The 12,394-nt window shown below is 41.2% G+C and overlaps 1 protein-coding gene across 3 annotated transcripts in view; it reads left to right on the top strand.

Annotated features, from left to right (window-relative positions):
• The window catches only part of LOC140483655 (ankyrin repeat and SOCS box protein 9-like), a 30,122-nt gene extending 18,064 nt beyond the window's left edge, over positions 1-12,058 (top strand). For all 3 annotated transcript variants that reach the window (XM_072581999.1, XM_072581997.1, XM_072581998.1), the window contains one exon: positions 3,872-12,058. In XM_072581999.1, the coding sequence (XP_072438100.1) occupies positions 3,872-4,111 (240 nt within the window). In that variant the 3' untranslated portion in view covers positions 4,112-12,058. The remainder of the gene's footprint in view (positions 1-3,871) is intronic.
• The last annotated feature ends 336 nt before the right edge of the window (positions 12,059-12,394 follow it).

The raw sequence follows: 12,394 nt of genomic DNA, 5'->3' as shown, positions 1-12,394 counted from the left end.
TCTTGCAAAATATCCTGATGTATACAAGATGAAAAGCTTCAATATAATGTGTCTTCTCTCAGCAATATTCATGTCCTGTCCTGCCAATATCTATTTATAGATGGAATAATAATTATATGGAATTAATTACAGTCAAATGGGTTGTTTAGTAAGTAACAACTTCTCAGGCCTAAAATAATAATTGGTTCTAATTTTTCTATATTTACTTTGAAAGATTGAGTGCCTTTCCTTCCTCTGCCAATCTTTGCCAAAGATTTTGTGATTAAAAAAGACACCTTCAATCTGAAGGTGAGCTGTGGCAATCTGTTTCTGTGCAGGATGAAGGGGGGTGGGTCCAGATGAAATTTCCTTCCCAGCCTTTTTCCACTTCTATGTTTTGTTTATCATTATTCTACTTTAATGCTGTTCCTAAATGATGATGATGCTAAATAAAAAAAACCTTGCATTTATATAGAGCCTTTCAAGGAGAAAAGAACCACACAGCACAGGAACAGGCCATTCGGCCCTCCAAGCCTGCACTGACACATTTTGCCCTTCCATACTAAAATTGTCTTCACTTACAGGATCTGTATCCCTCTATTCTCTTCCTATTTATGTATTCATCCAGGTGCTTCTTGAATGCTGCTATTGTGTCTGCTTCCACCACCTCCTCTGGCAGCGTGTTCCAGGCACTTACCATCCTTTGTGTGAAAAACTTGCCTCAGACATCTCTTTTAAACATCGCCCTTGCACCTTGAAAATGTGTTTCTCTGGTAATTGACCTCTCCACCCTTGGAAAGCCTCATACTTTCGCTCTATTCATGCCATTGACAATCTTACAAACTTCTATTAGGCTGTCCTTCAACCTTCTGCATTCCAGTGAAAACAAACTCAGTCTATTCAACCTTTATTCATAGCTAAAATCCCCCATTCCTGGCAACATCCTGGTAAAACTTTTTTGTATCACCTCCAAATCATCCACATCTTCCTGGTAGTGTAGTGACCAGAATTGAAGGCAATTTCCAAGAATGGCCTAACTAAAGTTCTATGAAGCTGCAGCATAACTTGTCTATCCTGATATGCAATGCCCCTTCCAATGAAGGCAACCATGCCATAAGCCTTTTTTACTAGGTTTATCTATCTGTGCTGCCACCTTCAGCAATCTGTGGACCTACACACCCAGATTCCTCTGACTGTCAATACTCTGCCACTCACTGTATAATTTCCACCTATGCTTAACCTTCCAAAAAGGATCACCTCACATTTGCCCGGACTAAGCTCCATCTGCCCTTTTTCTGCCCATTCATTCTGCCCAAGTGATGGATATCCTGCTGTATCCTCTGACAATTTTCCTCACTTTATGCAACTCCACCAATCTTTGTATCGTCCACAAACCTACTAATTAAACTTGTTACATTTTCCTCCAAATCATTTATGTCGACCACAAACAGCAGAGGTCCCAGCGCTGATCCCTGTTGAATACCCACTAGTCACAACTCTCCATTCCCAAAAGCATTTTTCCTTTCCATCTGTCTCCTATGACTGAGCCAGTTCTGTATCCATCTTGCCAGCTCACCCCGATACGATGTGACTTCACCTTTTGCACCAGTCTGCCTTGAGGGACCTTGTCAAAGGCATTACTGAAGACGATGTAGACAACATCAACCACTTCTCCCTCATCCATTATCTTTGTCACCTCTTCAAAAATTTCAATCAAGTTAGTGAAGCACAGCTTCCCCTGCACAAACTATGCTGTTTATTGCTATTAGGTCTATTTGTTTCTAAATGATCTTGTTCCTGAGAATCGTTTCAAATAACTTCCCTACCACTGACATGAGACTCACAGACCGGTACTTTCCAGGATTATTCCTGCTACCCTTCCTAAATAATGGGACCACATTGGCTATTCTCCAGTCCTCTGGGACCTCATCTGTGACCAAAGAGGATGTCTGTAAGTGCTCCAGCAATTTGTTCTCTTGCCTCCACCAATATTCTAGGGTAGATCTCATCAGGACCCGGGGACCTCTCTACCTTAATACTTTTAAGATGCACAGCGCCTCTTCCTTTTTAATATCAACTTGGCTTAGAAATTCGACACTCCATTCCCTGAGATCATCTAAATAAAGACTGACATGGTCAGGAACTGCTTATTTTGCTAAAACCCAGGGACCTTTAGATTTTCAGTCTCCCAACTCAGCTATTTCAACTGGCAACCTCAGGGTGGCTCAAAGGGCTTCACAGCTGATTAAATACATCTGCTATGTAGTGACTGCTGTAAAGTAAGAGGCATAGCAGCCAACTTTACTGATAATGAAGTTCCACAAATAGAAATGAGATAATGAAAAGATGGCTTGTTTTGATAACATTGGTTATCATTTGGAAAGCCCAAAGTATAAGTATTTTCCAGAATTATTTTGAATCAAAAATCCCTACAGTGTGGAAGCGGGCCATTCGGCCCATCCAGTCCATACAGACCCTCTGCAGAACATCCCACCCAGACCCACCCTCATATTATCCCTGTAACTCTGCATTTACCACGGCTATTCCACCTAGCCTGCGTATCCCTGGACACTACTAGACAATTTAGCATGGCCAATCACCTAACCTGCACGTCCTTGGAGTGTAGGAGGAAACTGGAGCACCCGAAGGAATCCCATGCAGACACGGGGAGAATGTGCAAACTCTACACAGACAGCCACCCAGGTCCCTGATGCTGTGAGGCATCAGTGCTAACCAGTGAGCCACCAATGCCACCCCTTTTGAATGATGTTGACTAATGAAATGAAAATATATTGTAAAATTGCTCTGAATTGGAGCTCAGAAATGTGAGCAAAGTTCCAGGACCTATCGTATTGAGTCTCTGAACTCAACCATGGTGTATATAGAGGGACCAGAAAACCCTACTTGGAAGCCAAATGTGCCAAGGGCAACAGCTTAAGAATTGGTAACATTATCCATTTTACAGAGGGACTTGGTACCTGTTAATAAACTTTATATTTTGACAGATCATAATATGCCTTCAAAGTCTATTTCAAACTTTTATATAACAAAATTTCTCAGCTATTCCAAATACCAAATGTTTGCTCACCCCCCACAATTTGGTTTTTCTTTGTCACAATGCTCACTCAATCAACTTGCAACAGAAGGAAACTCTTTTGTTTATCATTTACGGGATGAGGGTGTTGCTGGCGAGGTCAGCATTTATTGCCCATCCTTAACTACCCAGAAGGCAGTTAAGAGTCAACCACATTGTTGTGGGTCTGGAGTCACATGTAGGTTAGACCAAGTAAGGATGGCAGATTCTTCCCCGAAAGTACATTAATGAACCTGACGGGTTTTTTCTGAAAATTGACACTTCGGAATAGACTCTTAATTCCAGATATTTAAAAACTGAATTCAAATTCCACTGTGCGCTGTGGTGGGATTCGAACCTGAGTCCCCAGGATATTACCTGGATCATCAATAAATTGATAGTTGTGCCAGAAAACAGAAGTGATACTTTAAACAAGTGAAAAGGTATTTATTCAAAGGTAGTCCAATTGAAATTGTGCATGCCTCTTCACATATACTGTCAGTTTCTCCAGAACTTTCTGTCTTCAAATCTATACCATAAGAACAATTTGTTTTCACTTGTTTAAAGTTAAGGTATATCCATTTTTAAAAGAAAATATCTTCATTAATCTTCAAACAGATTAGCAAATTAATGGAAGTAAAAGAAAAGTAAGTATGACTCTTCTGTCATTACAGATTCAAAACTCATTTTCCAGTGATATTAAATTGTCCCTTTTGTTCTAGATTGCAGAGTCACTAGCACCCAGTTTATATTTTAAGTTGTGATCCACTGAACTCCAGCTTGAGAGCAGTGACACTTTGAAGTGTGTTATTATTTCAGAACACTGGAGAGGCCCCTAAGCAGCTGGCTTCCAAGACCACCTTCCTGTCCTGGATCGATGGATATCAGAAGAACCCACTATCATTGAAGCAAACCTGCCGGCTGAAAATCCGTGAGTTGATTGGCTATCGGAAGCTACACGCCATCAGGACTCTTGACGTCCCTCAGTCACTGAAAAGTTACCTTATGTTTGAGGACCTGACATTGTGCATTTCTGCATCAGAAGTTATTTCATTGTAACCCTGTAGACCTCCCTTTTCAACATCCAACATTGTTTTGCACTTACATCAGTGCCAGGTTCCATGACCTTTTCAAGTGCCTGTTATTCTTTTTCAATGGTTTATAGGCCATGAGCTGAATCCTGTTCAAATGCTGCTGAGCAGGTTTCAATTTCTTTCCTTTCGTTTGTTTGAAGGGTTAGTACATTATAAACAATTTCTTAATTGTTTCAAGCTGAAAAATGCACACAAAACACAATTAAGTCTTTTTTTTCCTGATTTAGTAATAATTTTGGGAAGCCCATGATAAAAATAAATCTTGGAACAGAATAACCACAGAATTTCAGTAAATGGAAATGAGGCAAGGAATATATTTAAAGGCTGTTTAGTGAATAATTCACTTCCATTGTAGCACCATGCAGATTCAGTGAGGACTGTCAGTCTTCTCCAAATAAGCTAATAAGAGTGTCACCAATTCGCTCATGAATACACTTTGACAGATAGGATGACAAAATTGAATAAATAAGTTTTTATTTAAAGTTGGAATAAATGTGTTTGGTTGGTTGACATATTCCCACTAATAACAGCTGATGGGAATACATCCTCAGAAGCCATGGTGAGGTCATATTGCATCACTTCATTTGATGGCTGAATAAGCCAATTCTGTAAAATTAAATTTTGTCGCTGTTGCCATACCTGAAGGTATCCCTTACCAGTGGTGAATGATGCTTTCTGCCCATGTCTTGTTTACACAGGGCTAGTGTCCCATCGGAGCTTCTGAAATCACATGTTGCAGGCTGGCAAATTCCTGTCCATAGCTGGTGTCTACATTGACAGTGGAATGTCAGCTAGAGTTTTCCACTTGTGATCAATGTTGAGGGCTTTCAAGTAAATGTGACAGCATCATTGAGTTCTTTGTGTTCCCTACTGGCCTCTTGGCATGAGCTACCTCCTTGTGTAACATCACTGTTGAACTTGTGTAGTTCACAGTCACGCAATCCAACCACAGACAGAGAGATGCCTGCGTGGTTAGCACTGCTGCCTCACAACACCAGGGACCCAGGTTCAATCCCAGCCTTGGGTTACTGAATGTGTGGAGTTTGCACATTCTCCCTGTGTCTGTGTGGGTTTCCTCCCACAGTCCAAAGATGTGCAGGTCAGGTGAATTGGCCATTCCAAGTTGCCCATAGTGTTAGGTGCTTTAGTCAGAAGGAAATGGGTCTGGGTGGGTATCTCCTTGGGGGGTTGGTGTGGACTTGTTGGGCTGAAGGGCCTGTTTCCACACTGTAGAGAATCTAATCTAAGGTGAATTGAATTATTCTCACTTTTCTCCTCGCCTGTCCATAACTGAAGTGACTTTTAATTGCCATTCTATTTTTCCTTTCCCTTTTAGAAATAGGCAGTAATGTGTTTGCCCAAATCCCTTGTTTGGGAAGTCTAGTTTAAAAATAACATGCAGCAAATTCTTTAGGTTTGAATACAAAGTAGAGTTTAATATAGTATTCAAGACCCATGGGAAATGGTTCACAACACATTCACATGTGAGGTAGGAAATAAGCTACAAATTACAGACATTGGAATTGGTTCACATGAATGAGAGTGTTCAATAAGTCAATATCCAGTGGAGGTTATTTCAGTGGCTGTGTACAGATGCTCTATTCACAGCAGCACCAACCAGCAACATAACTAGTGAAGGTATAGTCATCGTAAGCTGGAAATTGGTTCATTTCACATGTGAGATAATGGATTCTTTCCAGAGATTAGATTCAGTCATTAGTTAAGCTTCGAGCTGCTTACTGTTCTAGTGTTACAAGCAGACTGCAGAAAGAATGAAGAACTGTATATTAAAGATGATTCAAACAAACTAGCAGTTTAAGATCTCTTAGACTTGGATCTCTACCTTAGTTATTCAGCTAATAAATTGGGTTTTTATATCCACGCCAAAACCTCTTCTGTTAGGAACAAATAACAATGATCATCCAGTTGAGAAATAAAGCATTTCAGTGGTCTCCTTGACCAATGATGTCAGCTTTTAACCACAGATTTCTGCTGATCAGAACTTTCCATAAATTGTGGTCAACTGTCATCATGCAATTAACGATAGCTATGTTGTCACCCCAAAGTGTCCATTTCAAAATAAATGATTTTTAAGTCAAATGAAAACATAAAAACTCTCTCCTGCTACAAGTACTCGTGCAGGTCAGGGCATATTGTTCTGAAGTTCCAGCTTCCAAGCAGCAATTGATTCTTGAGTACCGAGCAACCACCTGCTTGATGGGATAGGATCCCCAATCCCCATGTAATCAGACAGGAAGCCAGTCATTGCTGAGCCAGTACCATACATAGGTGACATTTCAGAGCTTGAAGCTGGCATGTTATGCTCAGACGGGGTTCCTCAATTTGATACCGTTCTGAATAGGATATCCTAAATTGCTAAGATCCCAGTTCAGGAAGGATGAACTTGCTCCCTGTCTTTATTCACCCATTGTCTTATTGATCACAACAAGACTTAAAAACAGATCACTTCCCTTTCTCTCAGATCCAAATGAACTTATGTTTTAAAAAAGAGTTAATTTAGTCAGTCATTTGTGAGTTTAACTACAGTGAGTTTATTAATTATTCAATGTCAGAAGAATTAGAAATGCAACATATATATACAGAGACTTCAAGCAAGAGGTAAGTCCAAAAAGATAGTTTAAAGAAAGAGAATAGTTGGAAGTCACAGCCATTGCAGTTGAGGATACTGATTGCATTGATGTTGGGAGTTGAACAGTTAATTTCAATAATCTTAGTTTTGCAGATTGGTTGAGATTCTATTATTCCAGTTCCCTTTAACTGTGACTGAATTCAGCATTCAGGTTGAGACAGGGTCATTTTGTTGTCCTGAATCATTTTATCTGGTTTGCTAGCTCGCTGATTTCTTGCATTCAGAGTAATAGAATCCCTTTACCTGCAACCAAAGGATAGCAATTTGACTGCGACCTTCACAGCATACTGACACACAAACTCAATCTAACTCAAAAGAAAATTTAACCCACTTGCACACAGAGAACCTCAATCCCATTAGCACAGTGCAGTAGTATTGAAACTGGCTCTTTAACCCTATCCTTGTGGGTGGTTCAAAGGGAAAAACTCAAAATGTGTTTGCGGTTCAGTACATAGTCCGCAGGAAGTGACTTGTTGTTGAAGTGGTATTAGTCACTCGTTATATTTTTAGACATAAAAAAATCACAATTTCGTTTTTTGACTTGCGTCTTCCTCCTTTGTTTGATGCTTCCTTTGATCCTGAAGGTATGACATTCTAGGACACTCTCTCTCTCTCTCTCTGTCTTTCTCTCTCTTTTCCCCCCTCACCAGACACTTAATTTACATCCATAACAAGTTTTCACTATATCAATCCCTTTTAAAAACCAGGTTTTGGAATTACAAGTCAAGAATGTCCACAGTATGTTAGGAGTCTGACCCGTGGTCATGACACTGAGCAATAAAATGCAATGGTCATTCCTACCACTGTAGCCAATCCATGGCGCCTTCTCCTTTTGCCAAGAGAGTTGGATTGTTCGTTTAATGTTTGGCTACATAGTCTGAGCAGAATTAGGAGACACAGACTTAGAACATAGAACATAGAACAATACAGCGCAGAACAGGCCCTTCAGCCCTCAATGTTGCACCGACCTGTGAACTATTCTCAGCTCGTCCCCCTACACTATCCCATCATCATCCATGTGCTTATCTAAGGATTGTTTAAATCTCCTGAATGTAGCTGAGTTAACTACATTGGGCAGGTAGGGCATTCCACGCCCTTACCACTCTCTGAGCAAAGAACCTGCCTCTGACATCTGTCTTAAATCTATCACCCCTCAATTTGTAGTTATGTCCCCTCATACAAGCTGACGTCACCATCCTAGGAAAAGACTTTCACCGTCTACCCTATCTAATCCTCTGATCATCTTGTATGTCTCTATCAAATCCCTTCTTAGCCTTCTTCTTTGCAATGAGAACAGACCCATGCCTCTCAGCCTTTCCCCATAAGACCTTCCCTCCAGACCAGGCAACATCCTGGTAAATCTCCTCTGCACCTTTTCCAATGCTTCCACATCCTTCCCGAAATATGGCGACCAGAACGGTACACAATATTCCAAGTGCAGCTGCACTAGCATTTTGCATAGTTGCAGCATGATATTGTGGCTCCGGAGCTCAATCCCTCTATCAGTGAAACCTAACAAACCATATGCCTTCTTAACAGCACTATCCACCTGGGTGGCAACTTTCAGGGATCTATGTACATGGACTCCAAGATCCCTCTGCACATCCACACTGCCAAGAATCTTTGCATCGACCCAGTACTCTGCCTTCCTGTTATTCTTCCCAAAGTGCATCACCTCATATTTAGCTGCATTGAACTCCATTTGCCACCTCTCAGCCCAATTCTGCAGTTTATCCAAGTCCCCCTGCAACCTGTAACATTCTTCCAAACTATCCACTACTCCACCTACTTTAGTGTCATCTGCAAATTTACTAATCCATCCTCCTATTCCTGCGTCTAAGTCATTGATAAAAATGGCAAACAGCAATGGTTCCAAAACAGATCCTTGTAGCACACCACTAGTAACCAGACTCCAGGCAGAATATTTTCCATCAACCACCACTCGCTGCTTTCTTTCAGAAAGCCAGTTTCTAATCCAAATTGCTAACTCACCCTCAATTCCATACCTCTGCATTTTCTCCATCAGCCTACCACGTGGAACCTTATCAAAGGCTTTACTGAAGTCCATGTATACCACATCAACTGCCCTACCCTCATCTACATGCTTGGTCACCTTCTTAAGAAACTCAATGAAGTTTGTGAGACACGACCTGCCCTTGACAAAACCACGTTGACTATCTGAAATCAAATTGTTGCTTGCTAGATGATTATAAATCCTATCTTTTATAATCCTTTCCAAAACCTTTCCTACAACAAAAGTAAAGCTCACTGGTGTATAATCACCTGGGTCATCTCTGCTGCCCTTCTTGAACAAGGGCACAACATTTGCAATCCTCCAGTCCTCTGGTACTAAACCTGTAAACAATGATGACTCAAATATCAAAGCCAAAGGCGCTGCTATCTCTTCCCTAGCTTCCCAGAGAATCCTCGGATAAATCCCATCCAGTTGAGGGGACTTGTCTACTTTCACTCCTTATAGAATTGTTAACACACTTCATAACTAACCTCGATCCTTTCTAGTCGAATATCTGGTATCTCATTCTTCTCCTCTACAATATTCTCCTTTTCCTGAATGAACACCAATGAGAAATGTTCATTTAGTACCTCTCCGATCTCCACAGGGTCCACACTCAACTTCCCACTTCTGTCCTTGACTGGCCCTATACCTACCCTAATCATCCTTTTATTCCTCACGTACCTATAGAAAGCTTTAGGGTTCTCCTTTATTCTATTTGCTAAAGACTGCTCCTGTCCTCTCTTTGCTCTTCTTAACTCTCTCTTTAATTCCTTCCTAGCTGATCTGTAACTCTCCATCGCCTCATCTGAACCATCTTGTCTCATCAACACATAAACCTCCTTCTTCTATTTAACAAGAGATGCAATTTCTGTCATAAACCACGGTTCCCTTACCTTATCACTTCCTCCCTGTCTGACAGGGACATACCTATCAAGGATACACAATATCTGTTCCTTAAACCAGCTCCACATTTCCATTGTCTGCATCCCCTGCATTTTGCTACCCCATTCTATATTTCCTAATTCTTGCCTAATCGCATTATAATTGTCTTTTCCCCATCGATAAGTCTTGACCTGTGGCATAGACCTATCGTTTTCCATCACTAAACTAAACGTAACTGAATTATGGTCACTCTCTCCAAACTGCTCACCTACGACTTGCCCAGCATCTGCATCTCCCTCTCAACCTTATGAACTGAAAAAGGAGGAAGCCATAATGGCAGGACACCAGGAAGCTCAGAGGAACAGAGGGATCTTGGAATGCTTGTTCACAGATCCCTGAACGCAGCAGAACAAGTTTATAGGGTAGTTTATCAGTCATGGCAGGGAGTTCATGTTGGAGCTGAACAAAGATTTGTTTAAGTCCCAGCTGGAGTACAGGGTGCAGTTCTGGTGTCGACACGATATGAAGGATATGATCGCATGGGACAGGGTGCAGAGGAGATTCACTGGGATGTTGCCTGGATTAGAGAAATTTAACTATGACGGGAGGCTAGAAAAGCTAATATTGTTTTCTTTCGAACAGAGAAGGCTGAGGGGGTCCCAACTGAGGTGTGTAAGATGATGAGGGGCTGGGACAGAGTGGACAGAAAGCAGCTGTTCCCTTTAGTTGAAGGCTCAATATGAGGGATTATAATTTTAAGGTGAAAAGCAGGATGTTTTGAGAGGATTTAAGGATTTTCTTTCTCATCCACAGGATGGTGGAAATCTTAAATACATGGCCTAAGAGGGGAGTAGAGGCAGGAAACCTCACCACCTTTAAAAGGGCCAGTGTATTATTAAGCTGTAAGTACCTAATGGGCAAAAACACTGTCCCCCAGCATGGTTTGGGTAAACATGTGTCTTATTGGTACAGGTCTGACTTTATCCAGTGCTGGTGCCAGTGCCCCACGAACTGGAACCTATCTTTCCTAATCAATGTTTGAGCCATAAATTTCTCTCTCTTATCTGATTTGCCCAGTTTGTTTGTGGCTCAGGTAATAATGTAGACATTATGACCCTTGAGGTTCCACTTTTGATTATGTAGAACTGCTTCTTTGTCCTGCCTATGTCACTGATAGCCTAAATTGATTGGATCCTTCCCCTCCCCCTGTAAGTTCCTCCCTACTCCTGAGCTGATATCCTGAATCCTGGCACTGGGTAGGCCACACAGCCACCTGGACTCATGCTCTTTGCTACAGGGAACAGTGTCATTTCCCCCTCATTATACTGATACTTGTATAATGAGGGGGAAATGCTACCTGTTAACCAATGCATTCTTTCTTACTTCACCCTTTCGAATGACTTTTTGTACCATGATATCATGCTCAGTTAGTACACTCACTCTACAGCCTTGTCATCCGTGCAAGCTGAAAGCATCTCAAACCAATGGCAAAAGCTAAGGTTCCTGCACTCTTGCTAGATCCCCTTTCCTGCCTCACTCACAATCATACTCTCCAGTCACTGAACACTGAACAAATTCTAGGCAGCACGGTGTTTCAGTGGTTAGCACAGCTGCCCCGTAGTGCCAGGGATTCGGGTTAGATTCCACACTTAGGTAACAGTGTGGAATTTGCACATTCTCCCTGTCACTGCGTGAGTTTCCTCCTGGTGTTCCAGTTTCCTCTTACAGACAAAAATGTGCAGGTGAGGTGAATTGGCCACGGTAAATTGTCTGTAGTGTTCAGGGATGGACAGGCTAGGTGGGTGAGCCATGATATGGGGTGGCATTCTAGGTCTGCATTTGCACGGGATGTTCTTCGGAGGGTCAGTATAGACTCATTGGGCCAAATGGCCTCTTTCCATACTCTGGGGGAATTCTATGATTCTATGAAATCAGATAAGCCAACTCTAGAAGATGTGACTGTCTCCTAGTACAAAGGATCCAGGCCTTGATGCATTACAATGTCTCCATCTCATAATGTTTGAGCCAAAGTTGCTTGACTAACAAATACCGCAGCACTGTTTGCTCTCAACCAAACTATCATCGAGGAACTCGCACATGCTGCAATTGTGACACATTATCTATTCCATCATCCTTAATGTGTTTTAAGGAACTAGTTATTATTTTATTCAATTTTATATTTAGTTGTGTTTTAATATATTTCATAATCTTACCATGATTTGCTATGCTATATTTAAGCTTAGGAATGGAATAGATCTCCATCACTTACCAGATAGTCAACAAATACAGCTTCTTTTCCTCTAGCAGACCAAAAACCAATTTCTGATACTGAAATGTTAAGAAAGTAAAAGCATGAAAACACTTCCCCCCCCCCCCCTTTAACTCCGTTAATCGCATAACATCAGTATTTTATTATTAGTTGCACACAAGTGCCATGTCACATATGTTGGCTAGTTTTACGTGCTCCTAAGACAAAAGGCCTATCAGATTCAATTAATGAGGATCCCATTTCAGCTGCTTCTTAATTAAGCTGCTGTTTTACTGGAAGCCTGTTTAAAACCTTGTTTTAGGCTGGCAACTACAGAATTTAAACTGCAGATTACAGTTTAATTTCAACTACATTCAAATTAAATTTGTATAAGATTAAAATGTAGACTTTCTTCTCCATCAATGTATATCCTCAGTCCTAGTATCCTAGT

Source organism: Chiloscyllium punctatum, chromosome 12 (assembly GCF_047496795.1).
Source record: "Chiloscyllium punctatum isolate Juve2018m chromosome 12, sChiPun1.3, whole genome shotgun sequence".
NCBI lineage: Eukaryota > Metazoa > Chordata > Chondrichthyes > Orectolobiformes > Hemiscylliidae > Chiloscyllium > Chiloscyllium punctatum.
Note: the sequence above shows the minus strand (reverse complement) of the source record. Positions and strands in the feature narration are given on the sequence as shown.